Source organism: Lolium perenne, chromosome 2, assembly GCF_019359855.2.
Source record: "Lolium perenne isolate Kyuss_39 chromosome 2, Kyuss_2.0, whole genome shotgun sequence".
NCBI lineage: Eukaryota > Viridiplantae > Streptophyta > Magnoliopsida > Poales > Poaceae > Lolium > Lolium perenne.
Window position 1 is genome coordinate 262039392 of NC_067245.2, and position 20464 is coordinate 262059855.

Sequence of the window (20464 nt, forward strand, 5' to 3'; positions counted from 1 at the left end):
AGATTAAGTTTCAGCGGTTGCTTTCAACTTGTAACATGTATATCTCATGGATATTGTCAACATAGAGTAATATAACAAGTGCAATATGCAAGTATGTAGGAATCAATGCACAGTTCACACAAGTGTTTGCTTCTTGAGGTGGAGAGAAATAGGTGAACTGACTCAACATTGAAAGTAAAAGAATGGTCCTCCATAGAGGAAAAGCATCGATTGCTATATTTGTGCTAGATCTTTGATTTTGAAAACATGAAACAATTTTGTCAACGGTAGTAATAAAGCATATGTATCATGTAAATTATATCTTACAAGTTGCAAGCCTCATGCATAGTATACTAATAGTGCCCGCACCTTGTCCTAATTAGCTTGGACTACCGGATCATCGCAATGCACATGTTTTAACCAAGTGTCACAAAGGGGTACCTCTATGCCGCATGTACAAAGGTCTAAGGAGAAAGCTCGCATTGGATTTCTCGCTATTGATTATTCTCAACTTAGACATCCATACCGGGACAACATAGACAACAGTTAATGGACTCCTCTTTTATGCATAAGCATGTAACAACAATTAATAATTTTCTCATATGAGATTGAGGATATATGTCCAAAACTGAAACTTCCACTATGAATCATGGCTTTAGTTAGCGGCCCAATGTTCTTCTCTAACAATATGCATGCTTAGCCATAAGGTGGTAGATCTCTCTTACTTCAGACAAGACGAACATGCATAGCAACTCACATGAAATTCAACAAAGAATAGTTGATGGCGTCCCCAGTGAACATGGTTATCGCACAACAAGCAACTTAATAAGAGATAAAATGCATAAGTACATATTCAATACCACAATAGTTTTTAAGCTATTTGTCCCATGAGCTATATATTGCAAAGGTGAATGATGGAATTTTAAAGGTAGCACTCAAGCAATTTACTTTGGAATGGCGGAGAAATACCATGTAGTAGGTAGGTATGGTGGACACAAATGGCATAGTGGTTGGCTCAAGTATTTTGGATGCATGAGAAGTATTCCCTCTCGATATAAGGTTTAGGCTAGCAAGGTTATTTGAAACAAACACAAGGATGAACCGGTGCAGCAAAACTCACATAAAAGACATATTGTAAACATTATAAGAATCTACACCGTCTTCCTTGTTGTTCAAACTCAATACTAGAAATTATCTAGACTTTAGAGAGACCAAATATGCAAACCAAATTTTAGCATGCTCTATGTATTTCTTCATTAATGGGTGCAAAGCATATGATGCAAAAGCTTAAACATGAGCACAACAATTGCCAAGTATCACATTACCCAAGACATTATAGCAATTTACTACATGTATCATTTTCCAATTCCAACCATATAACAATTTAACGAAGAAGAAACTTCGCCATGAATACTATGAGTAGAAACTAAGGACATACTTGTCCATACGCTACTGCAGAGCGTGTCTCTCTCCCATAAAGTGAATGCTAGGATCCATTTTATTCAAACAAAACAAAAACAAAAACAAACCGACGCTCCAAGCAAAGCACATAAGATGTGATGGAATAAAAATATAGTTTCAGGGGAGGAACCTGATAATGTTGTCGATGAAGAAGGGGATGCCTTGGGCATCCCCAAGCTTAGACGCTTGAGTCTTCTTAGAATATGCAGGGGTGAACCACCGGGGCATCCCCAAGCTTAGAGCTTTCACTCTCCTTGATCATATTGCATCATACTCCTCTCTTGATCCTTGAAAACTTCCTCCACACCAAACTTAGAACAACTCATTAGAGGGTTAGTGCACAATAAAAATTAACATGTTCAGAGGTGACATAATCATTCTTAACACTTCTGGACATTGCATAAAGCTACTGGACATTAATGGATCAAAGAAATTCATCCAACATAGCAAAAGAGGCAATGCGAAATAAAAGGCAGAATCTGTCAAAACAGAACAGTTTGTATTGACGAATTTTAAAATGGCACCAGACTTGCTCAAATGAAAATGCTCAAATTTAATGAAAGTTGCGTACATATCTGAGGATCACTCACGTAAATTGGCATAATTTTCTGAGTTACCTACAGAGAATTTAGCCCAGATTCGTGACAGCAAAGAAATCTGAAACTGCGCAGTAATCCAAATCTAGTATGAACTTTACTATCAACGACTTTACTTGGCACAACAAAACACTAAACTAAGATAAGGAGAGGTTGCTACAGTAGTAAACAACTTCCAAGACACAAAATAAAAACAAGGTACTGTAGTAAAAACCATGGGTTGTCTCCCATAAGCGCTTTTCTTTAACGTCTTTCAGCTAGGCGCAGAAAGTGTGTATCAAGTATTATCGAAGGGTGGTACTTCTACAGCGGGGTGTGGATTTTTCTCAACTATGCATCTTATCTTTTCTATGTGAGTTTCAGAGGCTCCCTTTTCATTAGTCTTGGGCTTGCTACTCTCATCAAACAAATCTTCAGGAACAATCCAATCAAAATTCTTTTCTAGTGCCTCACACATTCCCAAGAGCTTGCAAGGTATTGATGTTTTAATATCCCCCTCATAATTAACTTCATTAGTGTACTTTTGTCTATCCTTTTCCATCCTCTCAAGGGTACTGGCAAAGTTGGTATAAGATCCTAACATATTATATTTAGTGAAGACTTTTCTAGCTTCTCTCGCTATTCCCCCAAATTCTTTAAGAAGGGTTTCTAATACAAAATCTTTCTTTTCTCCTTCTTCCATATCACTGAGTGTAAGAAACATATGTTGAATCACAGGATTAAGATTAACAAATCTAGCTTCTAACGTGTGTACTAAAGAAGCAACAGCAATTTCATAAGTGGGAGCAAGTTCTACCAAGTGTCTATCTTCAAAATCTTCGACCGTACTAATATGAGTGAAAAAATCTTCTATATTGTCTTTCCCAAGGATAGACCCTCGGCCTACCGGTACATCTTTAAGAACAAACTTAGGAGGAAACATGATGAAATAAGTACGGTCGAAGATTTTGAAGATAGAGTAAATGCAAGTAACTAATTTTTTTGTGTTTTTGATATAGCAAACAAGATAGCAAATAAAGTAAAACTAGCAACTAATTTTTTTGTATTTTGATTTAGTGCAGCAAACAAAGTAGTAAATGAAACTAAGCAAGACAAAAACAAAGTAAAGAGATTGGGATGTGGAGACTCCCCTTGCAGCGTGTCTTGATCTCCCCGGCAACGGCGCCAGAAAAAGAGCTTGATACGCGTACAACACGCGTCCGTTGGGAACCCCAAGAGGAAGGTGTGATGCGTACATCAGCAAGTTTTCCCTCAGTATGAAACCAAGGTTTATCGAACCAGTAGGAGCCAAGAAGCACGTTGAAGGTTGATGGCGGCGGGATGTAGTGCGGCGCAACACCAGAGATTCCGGCGCCAACGTGGAACCTGCACAACACAACCAAAGTACTTTGCCCCAACGAAACAGTGAGGTTGTCAATCTCACCGGCTTGCTGTAACAAAGGATTAGATGTATAGTGTGGATGATGATTGTTTGCAGAAAACAGTAGAACAAGTATTGCAGTAGATTGTATTTCAGTATAGAGAATTGGACCGGGGTCCACAGTTCACTAGAGGTGTCTCTCCCATAAGATAAACAGCATGTTGGGTGAACAAATTACAGTTGGGCAATTGACAAATAGAGAGGGCATGACCATGCACATACATATTATGATGAGTATTGTGAGATTTAATTGGGCATTACGACAAAGTACATAGACCGCTATCCAGCATGCATCTATGCCTAAAAAGACCACCTTCGTGGTTATCATCCGAACCCCTCCAGTATTAAGTTGCTAACAACAGACAATTGCATTAAGTATTGCGCGTAATGTAATCGGTGACTACATCCTTGAACATAGCACCAATGTTTTATCCCTAGTGGCAACAGACATCCATAACCTTAGAGGTTCTTGTCACCCCTCCAGATTCACGGAGACATGAACCCACTATCGAGCATAAATACTCCCTCTTGGAGTTACTAGCATCAACTTGGCCAGAGCATCTACTAATAACGGAGAGCATGCAAGATCATAAACAACACATAGACATAACTTTGATAATCAACATAACAAGTATTCTCTATTCATCGGATCCCAACAAACGCAACATATAGAATTACAGATAGATGATCTTGATCATGTTATGCAGCTCACAAGACCCGACAATAAAGCACAATGGGGAGAAGACAACCATCTAGCTACTGCTATGGACCCATAGTCCAGGGGTAGACTACTCACACATCACTCCGGAGGCGACCATGGTGGCGTAGAGTCCTCCGGGAGATGAATCCCCTCTCCGGCAGGGTGCCGGAGGCGATCTCCTGAATCCCCCGAGATGGGATTGGCGGCGGCGGCGTCTCAGTAAGGTTTTCCGTATCGTGGCTCTCGGTACTGGGGGTTTCGCGACGGAGGCTTTAAGTAGGCGGAAGGGCAGGTCAGGGGGCCACACGAGGGGCCCACACCATAGGGCCGCGCGGCCAGGGGCCAGGCCGCGCCGCCCTAGGGTTTGGCCACCTCGTGGCCCCACTTCGTCTCCTCTTCGGTCTTCTGGAAGCTTCGTGGCAAAATAGGACCCTGGGCGTTGATTTCGTCCAATTCCGAGAATATTTCGTTACTAGGATTTCTGAAACCAAAAACAGCAGAAAACAAAGAATCGGCACTTCGGCATCTTGTTAATAGGTTAGTTCCAGAAAATGCACGAATATGACATAAAGTGTGCATAAAACATGTAGATAACATCAATAATGTGGCATGGAACATAAGAAATTATCGATACGTTGGAGACGTATCAATCCCCTATACTTGTGGGTCATCACTACTCACTCCTCATCATGGGAGTCAGCAACGGCGATGAAGATGGCGGTGGAGTCGATGAAGATGGCTCCGGGGGCAATTCCGCGTCCTGGCAGGGTGCCGGAACAGAGACTTCTGTCCCCCGAAACTTGTATGCAACAGCGGCGGAGCTATGGAACTTTTCGTGGGTGGAGGCTGATTGATTTAGGGTTCACGCATCGGGAGGCTTCTTATAGGAGGAAGGGTGAGGTCGGTGGAGGCCAGGGGGGCTCACACCACCCCTTGGCGCGGCCAGGGCCTGGGCCACGCCAAGGCATGGTTTGGCCGCCCTGTGCCGCCTCTTCGTCTCTCCTCCGGACTTCGTCTTTATTATGGTAAAATAAGATCTTCGGCTTTTGTTTCGTCCAATTCTGAGAATATTTCTTGTACAACTTTTCTAAAATACAAAACCACAGAAATAGGGAACTGACACTGTGGTATCTTGTCAATAGGTTAGTACCGAAAAATGTATAAAAGTGCAACGAAGTGTAAGCAAAACATATATAAATTGGTGTAAAACAAGAATGGAGCATAAAAAATTATAGATACGTTTGCAACGTATCACCCCTGACCTTGCCCTTTTTTGAGTTCCGTAGCTCCTGGAAAGTCAAAAACACTAAAATGTGGCATTTCCTGCCAAATAGAATTAGAACCGGAGGATGGGGGGTTGTTTAGAAAATCACCTAAAACATCATAAAACATGGGAATAACATTATATAAGATACAAATATGTGGTAATATTTTGCAATAAAGTGCAAAGTTCTTGTATGCATTGTACATGCATCAACCTCCCCAAGCTTAACCTATGCTCGTCCTCGAGCATGAAGGTGATAAAACTAACATGGACTTTGGAGTTTATTGCATCTCTCTTATGTAATCATGCAAAGTCTTACAAGGTTCAGTCAATAAAGAATGACAATAAGAAATATGAAGTATAAAGTGATATCTCTTACATTCTACAAAGTATGCATAAAAATATATAACATTGTAAGATACATGAATGATAAGTATCTATAAATCACAAAGCGTGCTTAGGAGAATCCTATAGAATTGTTGAAAGACTCTTTGTCCTCTCTTTTCGTAAATATTTCTTTTGACTCTTGAACACAAGAAAGTAAGCAGGGAATATATGTGCTAAATCTCCAACAAAATAAAAAGTAGAGAGCATAAAACATGGTTTTAAGCTATATATGCAATTCATGTCAACAATAATAGTACGGATGGGATACCAAGTATCTCATGTATGAATATATCTATGTGTCACGAGTTTGACCTCTTATGAGTAAGTGTTGCCTCATTTTCTTGAATGCTAAGAACTACACCTCTCGTTTCACAACTTCGGGTTACCAAGACCTTTCAACATACATGTTTCAACCAAGTATCGCAATGGGGTACCTTCATGCCACATGTAAAAAGGACCAAAGGATATGGGTATCTCAACTATATATAGGCCATCTATACCGGGACAACATGAACAACATACGTTGAGCATCCTCTCTAACTCTCTCTCACTTTTTTCTCATACTCTTTTTTTTCTTTTTCTTTTTTCACTACTCTTTTTCTTTTGTTTTTTCACTCTTCCTATTGAGGATGTTCGTTGTTGAATCTTTCACCATGATTAAGCATGGCTTCGGTTAGCGGCCAATTGCTCTTCTCTAACAATGTATGCATACTTGCTTAAAATAACCTCCATTCATTCCACAAGAGATAACCATCAACAAAATAAAATAAATGATGATCAACGCAAGGTGCAATACCCCAAAAGTGCAATGTTGAAAGAGACTTCCCTAATAAACATGGTTACGGTCTAGCTCATCACTCATAATCATTCAAACCAACAACATGCATAGTGGTATTTCCTACCAAACCTTACTTTTTTATGAGCTTTAAATTACACAAAAGGATATTTTGAAAAGGTTGGAGGCAAAACACACACATTATACTTGGAATAGCAAGTGCTATATAGGTAAGTATGATAGACATTGGATTTGAGTTGATCTTGAAAACAAGTCTATGCTTGTGTAAGAATTCAAATCTTTTGGCTAGCAAGAGGTCTTAAAGCATGCAATAGTATCCATAGACTATTCATTCATCATCAAACAATGATACTTAAAATTAAACATCTATGTATACTAGTATAAAGTATTGAATAAGTCACATAGAAAATTATCACGCAATAAAGCATTTGAAACTAATAATACTATGCACAATATAAATTTCAGCTTTTAATGCACCCCTCTTCATCTTTTCATAACATGCAACTCACTTTCATAGAGGCATTCAAGAATATGATAATTTATTTCAGTATCTCTTTAATAAGAATTCAAGGCATTTTTCATGATGGTAATATTTATTTCAAAGCAAAACTATACACAAAACTAATAAAGGACGCTCCAAGTTTTTACGAGAATTCTATGTTGCTCAAAAAACAAAGTTTAGAAGTGTGCAAACTGAGAGATTTAATACAAGGCGATTCCAGCAGCGTTAGTATATAAGATGTTTCTCAAAAAACAAAGTTCAGAAGTGTGCAAACGGACGCTCGGGATGAGAAAGAGTGTCGGTGGCGCGCCCAAAGGGGGAGGGCACTCCACCTGGCCTCTTTCCTAACATGTTGACCTCCTGGGGTCCGACTTTAGCTCATTTTGTTCGTCTCGGAAATTCCTAAGCATGGCCCCTTACCTTGCCCTTTTTAGTGTCCCGTAGCTCTTGAAAAATCAAAAACACTAAAAAGTGGCGTTTCCTGCCAAACATAATTAGAACCAGAGGATGGGGATTGTTTAGAAAATCCCCTAAAACATCATAAAACATGGGAATACCAGTATATAAGATGTAAATATGTGGTAATATGTTGCAATAAAGTGAAAAGTTTATGTATGCATTTTACATGCATCAACATATCAACAATGACAAGATCTATGAGAGTGGGACATCTTTTAATGTATAAAACAATATTCTCTTTGATACCCACATCTTGTTTGTAAGTAGAATCAGCTAAGTGCTGTTTAAGTTCAGTAACTTCATATGTACCAAGGTTTAGTTTATCAAACTTTTAGGAATTGTGGAAACAATTGCACCAGGATCACAAACTACAGCTATCTCTTTAATTCCTATTTTAATCTTAATATTGAGCTCAAATATTTCATCAAGTTTGGCTGAGAGTTTCTCAGCTAGTTTTTTATTTATAATTTGACCCTAGCTCACAAACTCTTGTAACTACTTCATTTATAAATTACCGGTATATAGTTTCATTACCTTCTTTGATATTGGGATCATTTACGGTATTTATGTTCACGATATCATCCACATAGTACTCTTTGGTTGGAGCATTGTTATTATCCACTTCTGCAGGGGATTTATCTTTATTAGGTCTCCAACCGGATTTGTCTTGGGCTTTTCTGCAAATCTTGCGAGTATGAGGGTTTGAATTTTAGCTATTTTTCCAATTATTCCTCCACGGTCTTGGTTCTTTCCGGTAAAGCATGCACATCATTTCTAATATCAACAACTTGATTAGACAATTTACCAATAATTGCATCATGGTTCTCCATGATTTTTATAAGGATATGATTTTGCTCATCTTGAGCCTGCATACATGATTTAAAATAATTTTCAAGTGGGAGATTATCATGGTTTGTTCCATTATCATTACGGTTTCCAAAAATGTTGTTTTGAGCACCTGCAAAATTACCGTATTGTGTTTGAAAAATTGATCATAGTTTTAACTCTTCCATGCAGGGTTATAAGGATTAGGTGCAATAAAGTCTACCTCTTCAACATTAGTATTGGTGATGATATTTACTTGGGTATCTTCCTTACCATTGATAATGTGTAATAGCTTATCCGCCTTTGCAGTAAGTTATTCATTCTTGTCCTCGGTGATTGAGTTTATCTTTCTTGAGGAGGATCTTTCTACATGTCATTGTGCATTGTTGTTTTGCATATCATCAAGAAGCTGTCTAGTTACACTTACCGGTCTTCCGATGAATATGCCTCCAACTGCAGTATCAAGTATATACTTAGAAATAGCATTAAGACCATTATAAAATAAGTGAATATGTAGCCATTCTTCCATCCATGGTTGGTACAGCTCATTATATATAGATTCTTTCATCATCTCCCATGCAAGCGCTAGTGGCTCACGATCTTCTTGCCTAAATCATGTAATATTAGATCGAAGTTTTATAGTCTTAGCTCGAGGGTAAAACTTATTCAAGAAAACATTAATACATTCTTCCCATGAAGTAATAGTGGCTTTAGGCAAAGCTAGCAACCAATCTTTTACGTTTCCTCTAAGTGAGAAACTAAATAAACATAACTTGGCCGCATTGGGGTCAACATCTTTTATGCGCATCATATCGCTATCTCGGTAAATGTGTAAGTGTAAACATGATTCATCAGCAGTTGAGCCTCCAAATTGGTTCTATTGAACTGAACTTAACAAGTTAGGCTTATAGTTCTCCGTTGTGACAGCGAGCTGGGCTGAGTGATAGGCGCAGCATATAATCATCATTAGGGGTAGCATAATCCCTAAGCTTCTTTTATGCAATAGTGCTAATTTTTATGTGTTTTAATATAATATGAATGATAAAAACAATTAACTATTTTTTGAGTTTTCAATAGATAACAAAAAGTAAATTAATAACAATAAATAAGCTAAAACAAAAAAATTAAATAACAAGGTCTCTAGTAACCTTACCATGATAGCAAAATTGCTTCCCAAGAACTGTGCCAGAAAAAAGGTTAATAACTTCGATCCGGATTACAGATACAATATAGTAGCTTTTCTCCTAGTAGACCTAGGCTTATTGAACCTTGTGAAACGCTTACATATGGTTAAGAAAAGTCTACAAGGCTTGATAATTAAGTTTATCTTACGTTTACCGAACATTTTCAGTTTACTATGTATCTAGAGTTGTGTCAATGGATGCAGATGCGACGGGGCTGAAGGTTCAGCTCCAACTATGCATACATATGGGATAAAGATAAAGTTAATTAAGCTGGCAACTCGTGATTCTTCCCTGCTCTAGACTTCGCCACATAAACATGATTTTCTGTATCACATAATTTAAACCAAGGATTTGCACATCTTTACAATAATTAGTCATTATTAGCAAGGCTAGAGAGATATTTTATCAATTGCTTGATTTAATTTATGATTTAAATGCAGATAAAGATGGTTGTTTCCACAACCATCAGTAGTAACTAGGGATCTTTTTGAGGGACCGTTCAATTCATGAAAATTATATATTAGTCCAGGAATCGGCCAAAATACGCAAGAACATGATATGTCAATGTCTCCTTTTGAAGCTTGATATCGCAAAAGCGTTTGACAGAGTTCGCATGGCAATTTTTATTAGAAGTGTTTCCAGAGAAAGGTTTTGGGCCATGTTGGAGGGAGTAGATTGCGATGACCTTGGCTTCTTCCTCTACTTGCATCCTTCTAAAGGGTGTTCAGGGACCAAATATTTGGCACGCTCGAGGCCTAAGACAGGAGATGCATTGTCTCTTATGTTATTTATCTTAGTTATGGACGCTTTGAGCCTTTTGTTTCCAAAATCAGAAGATGAAATTGCCCTCTCTCATCATTTCCAATCCATCAAGCTATCCTCCAGCATATGTCAGTCTACGCTAACGATGATATCTCGAAAAAAATTTGGAGACACATCTATGTTGAGATGCAACCTGAACAAGAGCTCCATTTCGCCTCTGATCTACGATGATGAAACTGTACATGAAATTGGAAACACGCCTCATTGTCAAGTTGCAAACCTTCCCATAACATATCTTGGTCTTCCCTCAGGAAAGCACGCAAGGAAGACCTTCAAATTCTCATAGATAAAATCAGAAACCGCCTTGCAGCTTAGAAGTCATTTATGCCAAACCTTCCTTGGCACTACTCATCTGTTATCTTTGGACCCGCCGCCATGGGTCTTCAAGATGATTGACAAAATAAGAAGGGTCTATTTTACGGAAGGGGACATATGCTATGGAGGGAGACAAATTCCTTGTAATTTGGAATACGGTATGCCATCCTCAACCGTTGGGTGGGCTCGGCATACTCAATGTAGAAATAATGAACACGGCCTTCAAAGTCCGCTGGGCTTCGAATCTTCGAGGGAAGAGAAGAATTCGATGCTTGAAAAAAATGCAGTATTAACTTGAAATGCAAACAGGACATTAGCGAGGAAACAGAGAAGTAGCTGACTCTCTCGAACCCTCCCCTGGTTCGCCTACTCCTCCGTTGAGATTCGCTTCCAGATCTAGCTCGGCTCGCTCCCCTTCTCTCTTCGGCGGCGCGATCGTCCGGTGTGGAGATTGGAGTGTAGCGTGGGGACCTTCTAGACATATTGGGTTTAGCTTTGTTGTTGCTTTAGTATAGTCTGGCTCCATGTTGCTATCGTGTCAATGGCGCATCTGAGGTGTGTCCAGGGCGTGGTGTTGTTGATCCTCTTGCTTGTGGCTAGAAGAGATGAGTGGATCCGCCATTTTCTTCTCGTAGAATAAGCTCATTGGTTCTCCAAACCTGGAGGACGTTTTCCTTTGTTTATTCTCTTCTGGCCGTCATGGTGGAGGAAGGTGAAATGTGGTGAGACGGTGGGGGAGATGTGAAGCTTCTCTCGGGCCCTAACAGTGCGGTTTTCGTTGCCGTATCTGATGGTTGAAGGGCGACCACTCTCACATTCGTTGTCGGCAATGGTGGCTTCTCCCTGCTAGCAACAAATGGACATCTTCAACCTCCAGGCTGCTATGCCAGTTAGGAGGCTCTTCTGCTCCATTTTATCATGCTCCCGCTGCCCCATGCCAAATGTTAGAGCCCTCAGCAATGGTGTGACCGGTTGTGTTGTGAAGCTCATGCATTTACGTGGTGGAGAAGGAGCTAGACCTAATTGCTTTATCCGGTTTAGATCTAGGGTCCATTATGCAAAATGTGAGGATTTATTTGTATTTGTTCACTTTATTTTGATCTAGGGTCCATTATGCAAAAAAGTGAGGACTTGTTTATAACAAATTTATGAATGTGATGGGGCTTTTACTAAAACGCGGATCTGAACTCTGGTGGATATCGAGGGGTGGTTCGCCACTTGACTGGTATTTTAACAAAACCTAGTTTTCAATGGTGGAATCATCTTGATATTATATATTTTTCCATTTTAGCAATGGTGGAATCATCTCGACATGGATACCTTTCTGCGCAAAGCACGGGCGGTCAGTACTTAGGTACAGGGTGGATACCTAGACCTGTAGCATCTGATCTACGTCTCCAATTTAATGAACAAATTGCCGCATCAAAGAGCTTAACAGTTGTCATCGCTTTCCTTCAAGGCCGTCATTAGTGTCAGCCGATCTATGTGTGTTATAGATACCTTGTTCGGTTGTTCCAGACGCTGAACTGCTGCTTAAGCCAATAAGCGCTTTACTCAACAAGCATCTGAGGCGAATGCTAGCTCTCGTGCAGGCTGCAGACCTGCAGTGCAGCTAGCAATCCTGGTTTTATTTTTCTAATGCTCGATCGGACACTTCTTTAGCTTTTATATATTCTTTCATGCAGCAGTTCGTGCGTGGTTTGAAGCTTTTGTGCTCTCTGAATCTTTGACTATATTCTGTGCTTGGCCTGGCCTCTCTTTAGAGCCTTCAGATCATTCGTCGATCGTCTCCTCATAAATCGATCTACAAAATCAGGAGTGGATCAGAAATTCAGAATGTATTGGTGGACTCACTTTCCAGCCAACTCTCTTATGCATCATCCTATATTGATCTTAACTAAAGATTACTCAATATTCCAAGGAAGGTCATGGATTTGATTCTTCATATTGCCGTGCGTATTGTTTTAGAGACTGATTTGTTAATGTAATATTATATGTTAAAAAGTGTTGTGTAATATTTTAATGTAGTATTATCGGTTGTTATTCCTAGAGATTTTCAAAACGAATTCCTGAACCTCGCGTCGCTCCTCGTCATGGGAGGTATTTGGCATGGGTGGACTCCTGTGGAGGAGAGAATGAGGCGAGGCGGCGCCGCTGGCTAACGGCCAGGTGATGGTGTCGCGCCCGCTCGACGCATAGACAACACAGGGACGAGGTGGCGGCGCGGGCTCGTTTGGGATGAGTGCCACGGCCGTCGTGGCGAGCAGCCCTTTGCGGTTGTTTGGTTGGTGCTCGTCTAAGTCATCGTGCTCTGTTTGTTCTGTGTCGATATTCCAGTATCGTCTTCTTCTCTTGTATAGCCGGCTGGTGGCATGGGGGCTGCTGGATCGGTCGGAATAAAGGAGGCAGTCCTAGGATTTCTCTCATGCCATGGCGAAGGTTTGCATGTTGCATGTATTCATTGATCTTGTTGGAGTGTTGAGTTCCGGAAGACTCCGCTCGTGAACACCAATGGAAGACAAGCCGGAGATTGCCGGATCGGATGGTATTGCCACGCGGTGACCATGTTTTATTTATGGTCATTTGGTTTCAAAGGGAGCGATGTGAAGCTCTGAAGTCTGTTACCATCGTGGGACATGTCTTTAGTTCCATGGTGAAGTCAATCACGGAGGAATGGGATGGAAGTCAAAATTTGATGACTGGTAATGGTGGTTCGAGGCCTGGTGGTTGTGAGGTTTTGGCTTGGTGATTCATGACTTGCACTAGCGACATCGGCAAGTGGGGGCGACACCACTGGAGAAATTCGGGGTCTGAACTTGCAGGGTGAAAACTCAAGATCTGACCTTAATTGGTTGTGCCTGGCAATAACCTTGTTGAAGGCATTGTTTTGTGAGCGCGGAATTTCTCCAGGGTGAAAACCTATGATCTATGATTAGAGCGACGACGATGCTTGTGCACTGTTTCCTTCTTAGAGACGTCGCTTTGGAGAAGATGGATTTCTGGTGTTATCTTGGTGGTGTTTGGTACGCTGCGACAAGCCTTAGATCTATGTAGCGGGACTTTTATTTTTATGTAATTTCTTTTTTAAGTGTGTGTATCCATAATGCAATTAGGGTATTGCATTGTTGCAGAGTCTAGAAGCAATTGATATCTTCTTGATATTAATATATACTCCCTCCGTCCCAAAATATAATGCGTCTAAGGATTAGCCAAAAGTCAACGTTTTTTAAGTTTGACCAAGTTTATACCCAAAAATATAAATATCTACAGTACTGAATCAACATGAATAGATTCATCATAAAATATATTTTCTTAATTTATCTATTCGATATTGCAGATGTAAATGTATTTTTCTAAATATTTGGTCAAAGTTAGTAAAATTTGACTTTTGGTCAATCCTTAGACGCTTACATTTTGGGACAGAGGGAGTACTTTTTATTAAAAAAAGAAAATAAACTGATGAGCGAACGCCAAGAGATGTTTTGAACTTTGGGCATGTTTCGAACATACGAACTCAACATCAATGGGATAAGAAAATTACAAGAATTGAGATGTCAAGTCCTCGATCTCTATAGGAACAAAAATCACGGGAAAAGTAGAAAAATGTTTTTTTGGATGACACGCAGAAAAGATGCAGCAATTGAAGTCACGCCGAGATAGGGGAAAACGAGGTAATACCTCATTTTGTTTCCTCTAAAATTCAGTGGAATAGTCCATCCTATAAAATTTTCAAAAGAACATATGATTGTCATTTATTTATCTCATAGGTAAATGATCATCCTTTTTCTACAGGAATCCCATCCTCTAGAGCTCATTTGATTCATAGGATAGGAAAATCAGAGGAATAGGAAAATTATAGGATTGAGATGTCATAGCTTGTTAAATCCTATAGGAAAATGAGTTGTGTTTAATTATGTCAAAGGAAATTTTCCATGAGGTATGATCTAATGTTTTATTTTTATAGGATTTGCGCTACAAGATTCCTATAGGATTAGTTCCTATACGATATGTTCTTATAAATGAATTACAAAAATTTTATACAGATCTTATGAATCAAAGAAGCCCTAAAATTTATGTATTTTCCTTTGTTCCAAGTTAATGGGCGCCCTAGCCTCCACGGCAGGAACAAGTCTGCAAGCGGGGCTTCTTTGGTCTAAATGGCCCTTTCCCATACTCTAAACCACTTATGTTTTCTTCCAAAACTTTAAACTTTTGTGGCCTTTTGTAGTCACGCCATGTTGGATAACTTGTTTGAGTCACTATACTTGACCATTTTTAGCCTAGGATGGATAAAGACAAACCAATTTGTTTTATTATTTCAGTTAGGTCAAGTCATTTAAGATGAATGGATTCAACAATGTTAGACCCTCCTAAAAATTCTCATACCCTCTAGTATAAAAAATATATAGCTAGGTCACACCATTTTAGATGACTAAGATCAGCAAAAACTAGCCAAAACAAATGACATGACATCTACATCGGTTAAGCCATCCAACATGGTGTGATGAAAATGGGCTATAATTTTTTTTAAAAAATTGGGAGAGACTATAAATAGTTTAGAGTTCAAAAAGGGTCATTAAGATTCAGGTTAAAGAAGCCTGCAAGCGGTTTCAGCTATTAAGATGACTGGACTCAACAATGTTAGACCCTTCGAAAAATTCTCATACCCTCTAGTATAAAAAATAGCTAGGTCATGCTATTTTAGATGACAGAACTCAGAAAAAATTAGCCGAACCAAATGACATGACATCTACATCTGTTAAGCATGTAGAGTATCTAGTGTTCACGACAGAGAAGTTCAGATGAACCTCGATAGAAGTACAGATAGAGGTAGACGACAGTTCAAACAATTATGTCATTGATCTGATCGGTTTATAAGATCAAGATCAATCCCTTGTTTTCCTCTATTTGTTGTAACCTTCCATGTATCTAGCTCTGCCGTTGTTGGCCTATATAAGTTAACACGCAACCGATGGAAGTCCCCATCGTTCCCAACAAACCCTTGAGCGATCATATGGTATCAGAGCCAACTTCCTAAAAACACATCTATGATCTCTTTCTCATCCTCTCTCGCCACCATGACCAATCCCCTAGCCGGCATCAATGTGAGCGAGAGGTTGACGAGGTCAAACCACCTCATATGGCAGTCACAGATTCTGCCCCCGATTCGTGGCGCCCGTCTCATGAGTTTCCTCGACAGCAAGACGGAGCCGCCGGCCGAAACCATCACCGTCGAGAAAGACGGCAAGACCACCAAGGAGCCCAACCCTGCCTACGACGCATGGGTGGCCACGGACCAGCAGGTGCTCACCTTCCTGCTCGGTTCCCTCACGCCAAACATCCTAGTCTCAGTCATTGGGATGGACACGGCAGCGGAGGTCTGGGGGGCAATCAAGGCGATGTTTGCTTCCCAGTCCAGGGCGCGGGTCTCCAACCTCCGTGTCGCCCTCGCCAAGACGAGGAAGGAGAACATGACGACAGCGACCTTCTTCACCAAGATGAAGGGCCTCGCCGACGAGCTTGCTGCAGCAGACCGGCCCATCGACGAAGAGGAGCTCGTGGAGTATCTTCTCGCGGGCCTAGATGAGTCCTACAATCCCCTCTTCGCCGCCATCGGCGTCAATGGGGGGGAGGACCTCACCGTGAGCGAACTCTACGCTCAAGTCTGTGCCTATGACAGTCGCATGGAGCTGCTCACCGACGGCCGCATCAGCGGCGGTGCCTCTGTCAACTCGGCCCAGCGTGGACGCGGTGGACCACGCGGACGTGGGCACTATGGTGGACGAAGGGGAGGCCGCGGCAACATCAACAACAACTGCAGCCATGGTCGTCGCGGCGGCAGCGGTGGACGCCGCGGAGGAGGCAGGAACGGCAAAGACCGTGACCGCGACCTCGTCACGTGCCAGATCTGTGGCAAACAAGGGCACGAGGCATGGAGGTGCTGGCACCGCTACTCCGAAGGCGATGAAGAAGAGGAGGAGAAGGGTGCCAATGCAGTGTCCTATGGAGTGGACACCAATTGGTACAGCGACACCGGCGCCACCGACCACATCATCGGTGAGCTTAACAAGCTCACCATGAAGGAAAAGTACACCGGCCGCGAGCAAATCCATGCGGCAAATGGACAAGGTATGAGCATTAGACATGTTGGTCATGCAATTGTTAATACCCCCTCTAAATCCTTGCATCTTAAGAATGTTCTTCACGTTCCACATGTCACAAAAAATCTCGTTTCTGTCCATCGTTTTACTAAAGATAATCATGTCTTCATCGAATTTCACCCGTGGTATTTCTATGTCAAGGATCATGCAACGAAGAAGGTTCTTCTTAAAGGTAGATGTTTGCGTGGCCTCTACCCGTTGATTTCTTCATAACCAATCAGGAATAAACAAGTGTTCAGTGTCACAAAGCCTTCAGCTTCAAGGTGGCACAGTCGTTTAGGGCATCCTTCGTTTCAAATAGTTCAACAAGTTCTTAGCAATTATGATCTTCCTTATACAAATAAATTGCATGATGAGTCGGTTTGTGACTCTTGTCAAAGAGCCAAAAGCCATCAACTCCCCTATTTGAGGTCTACTAGTGTATTCACTTCTCCCCTACAACTTGTGTTCTCCGATGTATGGGGACCAGCTCCTACCTCAGTAGGGAGATTTTCATACTACGTAAGCTTCATTGATGATTTTAGCAAATTTTCATGGATTTATCTTCTTAAGCACAAATCTGATGTGTTTCAAGTTTTTCACCAATTCGAGCAAGTTGTTGAACGCCAATTTGACACAAAAATCCTTGCCATACAATCTGATTGGGGTGGAGAATACGAAAAATTAAATTCTTTCTTTCAAAATATTGGCATTGAACATCATGTATCTTGCCCTCATGCACATCAGCAAAATGGCTCAGCTGAACGCAAGCATCGTCACATTGTAGAAGTAGGCCTCGCACTACTTGCAAATGCATCCATACCACTCAAGTTTTGGGATGAAGCTTTTCTGACCGCCACATATCTCATCAATATGCTACCCACCAAGGTCATCAATCATGAAACACCAATGGAACGTATCCTTCATAAAACACCAGACTATGCATCTCTCCGTATCTTTGGTTGTGCATGCTGGCCAAATTTGCGTCCTTTCAACAAAAGAAAACTTGCCTTTCGGTCACAACAATGTGTATTCCTTGGGTATAGTCACATGCACAAAGGAGTCAAATGTCTTGATGTCAAAACTGGTCGAGTATATATATCTTGTGACGTTGTTTTTGATGAAATGGTGTTTCCCTTTGCTAATCTTCATCCCAATGCTGGTGCCCTTCTTCGCAAAGAAATCCTTCTCTTGCCCGAATATCTTCAAAATCATCCGATGTCATCTCATGAGGGGGAACAACATTGTATTGATCTAACACCTAATGACTCTGTAATTCCTGGTGATATAAGTGCTTCTCAGGTTCAGCAGGAATCAGGCAAAAATTTGGTGCAAAACAGTGAAGAAACGAGGCCAAATGGAGTGTTCACGTCGGCGCATGCTCCTGGCACAAGACACGAGGCGAATCTGCCTTGGATCGGGCAATCCTCGGACGACAGCAGTCGCAGCAGTGGATCTGCCTCGGGATCCCCAGGCGCGACAGGGCCTTCAGGTGCAGCAGGGCAGCCTCGGGCTTCGGCGCGCCAGCCAACGGGCGCCACGTCGCGCAGCCTCGTGGAGACAACGCCCACGTGCGTGTCTCCTGCGATGTCCAGAGGCCAGAGGGGCAGCGAATCTTCGGCCCCCACTGTCAGCCACGACAGTGGTGAATCAAGCACCGCCACGCGCCAGATGGAGGCAACAGGCGGATCCTTTGCACCAGGGTCTTCTGCGCCTGAGCCGTCTGCAGCCCAGCCTGCGGCGCCAACCTATAGAACACGGTCAAGGACAGGTAATGCAAAACCAAAAGTTTACAATGATGGTACAGTCAGGTATGGGCTGTCATGCTTGTCTGATGAACCTGAAAATCTACAAGTAGCTCTATCTAATAAAAATTGGAAACAAGCTATGGATGATGAGTATAAGGCTCTAATTGAAAATAAAACATGGTATCTAGTACCACACAAAAAGGGGAATAACTTAATAGACTGTAAATGGGTCTATAGAATTAAAAGGAAAGCTGATGGTACTATTGATAGATATAAGGCTAGATTAGTAGCAAAAGGTTTTAAACAACGATATGGTATAGACTATGAAGATACCTTTAGTCATGTTGTTAAAGCTGCTACTATCAGACTTGTTCTAGCTCTTTCAGTATCAAGAGGATGGAGTTTGAGGCAACTAGATGTGAAGAACGCGTTTCTCCATGGTATTCTGGAAGAAGAGGTATACATGAAGAGTCACCTGGTTATGAGAATCCCAATGCACCCTATCACGTATGTAAGATTGACAAGTCGCTCTATGGGCTAAAACAAGCACCAAGAGCATGGTTCTCCAAGTTAAGCTCTAAGTTACAAGAACTTGGTTTTCTGGCATCAAAGGCAGACACGTCACTCAATAAGTCAGGTATCATCATCTTTGTACTAGTATATGTTGATGATATTATTGTTACTAGCTCCTCCAACAAAGAAATTACTACACTCCTTCAAGATCTTGGTTCAGCATTTGCGCTAAAGGATCTTGGTAACCTTCACTACTTCTTGGGAATTGAGGTAAAGAAATTTAATCAAGGAATTATATTAACCCAAGAGAAATATGCTTCAGATTTGCTCAACAGAGTTGGATTAAAAGGGTGCAAGACACTCTCCACTCCACTGTCAGCATCAGAGAAGCTTTCTGTCACTGAAGGAGAACTCCTAGGACCAAAAGATAGTACAAGGTACAGGAGCATTGTTGGAGCATTGCAATACTTGACTCTTACTAGACCAGATATAGCATTTTCTGTCAACAAGGTATGCCAGTTTCTTCATGCTCCCACTACTGTACACTGGACAGCTGTAAAGAGAATATTGAGATATGTCAGTGGTACAGTGAGTCTTGGGCTAACCTTTAGAAGATCTTCTTCTACATTGGTAAGTGCCTTCTCAGATGCAGATTGGGCAGGTTGTGTAGATGATAGAAGATCTACAGGAGGTTTTGTTGTATTTCTTGGACCGAATCTGATTTCTTGGAGTGCTAGAAAACAGGCAACAGTGTCAAGGTCAAGCACAGAAGCTGAGTATAAATCTCTAGCAAATGCTACAGCAGAAGTTATATGGATTGAGTCTCTACTGAAAGAACTTGGAATCCGAAGATATGAAACTTCATGCTTGTGGTGTGATAATATGGGTGCAACATATCTTTCTGCTAATCCTATATTCCATGCTAGGACTAAACATATTGAAATTGATTTTCATTTTGTAAGAGAAAGAGTAGCAAGCAGACAACTGGATATCAGGTTTATTACATCCAAAGATCAGGTGGCAGATGGCTTCACAAAGGCCTTACCAGTTCGGCAGTTTGAAGAGTTCAAGTACAACCTCAACCTCAAGAAGGTTGTGATTGAGGAGGGGTGTTAGAGTATCTAGTGTTCACGACAGAGAAGTTCAGATGAACCTAGACAGAAGTACAGATAGAGGTAGACGGCAGTTCAAACAATTATGTCATTGATCTGATCGGTTTATAAGATCAAGATCAATCCCTTGTTTTCCTCTATTTTTTGTATGTAACCTTCCATGTATCTAGCTCTGCCGTTGTTGACCTATATAAGTTAACACGCAACCGATGGAAGTCCCCATCGTTCCCAATAAACCCTT

General features: G+C 41.1%; 1 protein-coding gene across 1 annotated transcript; it reads left to right on the top strand.

The window, feature by feature from the left end:
- The first annotated feature begins 15788 nt into the window (after window positions 1–15788).
- LOC139835796 (uncharacterized) lies at window positions 15789–20227 on the top strand. The gene is made up of 3 exons (XM_071825664.1): window positions 15789–16826; window positions 18153–19055; window positions 19115–20227. Exons 1-3 carry the CDS (start codon window positions 15789–15791, stop codon window positions 20225–20227), a joined length of 3054 nt encoding a protein of 1017 aa, XP_071681765.1.
- The last annotated feature ends 237 nt before the right edge of the window (window positions 20228–20464 follow it).

Bases quoted from the DNA above. Each gene is read 5' to 3' on its own strand.
- LOC139835796 (XM_071825664.1), top strand. From the start codon at position 15,789: ATGACCAATCCCCTAGCCGGCATCAATGTGAGCGAGAGGTTGACGAGG. The intron at 16,827-18,152 runs GCAAATGGACAA...AGTGCTTCTCAG, and splicing joins GCCGCGAGCAAATCCATGCG to GTTCAGCAGGAATCAGGCAA. The intron at 19,056-19,114 runs GTATACATGAAG...CACGTATGTAAG, and splicing joins ATGGTATTCTGGAAGAAGAG to ATTGACAAGTCGCTCTATGG.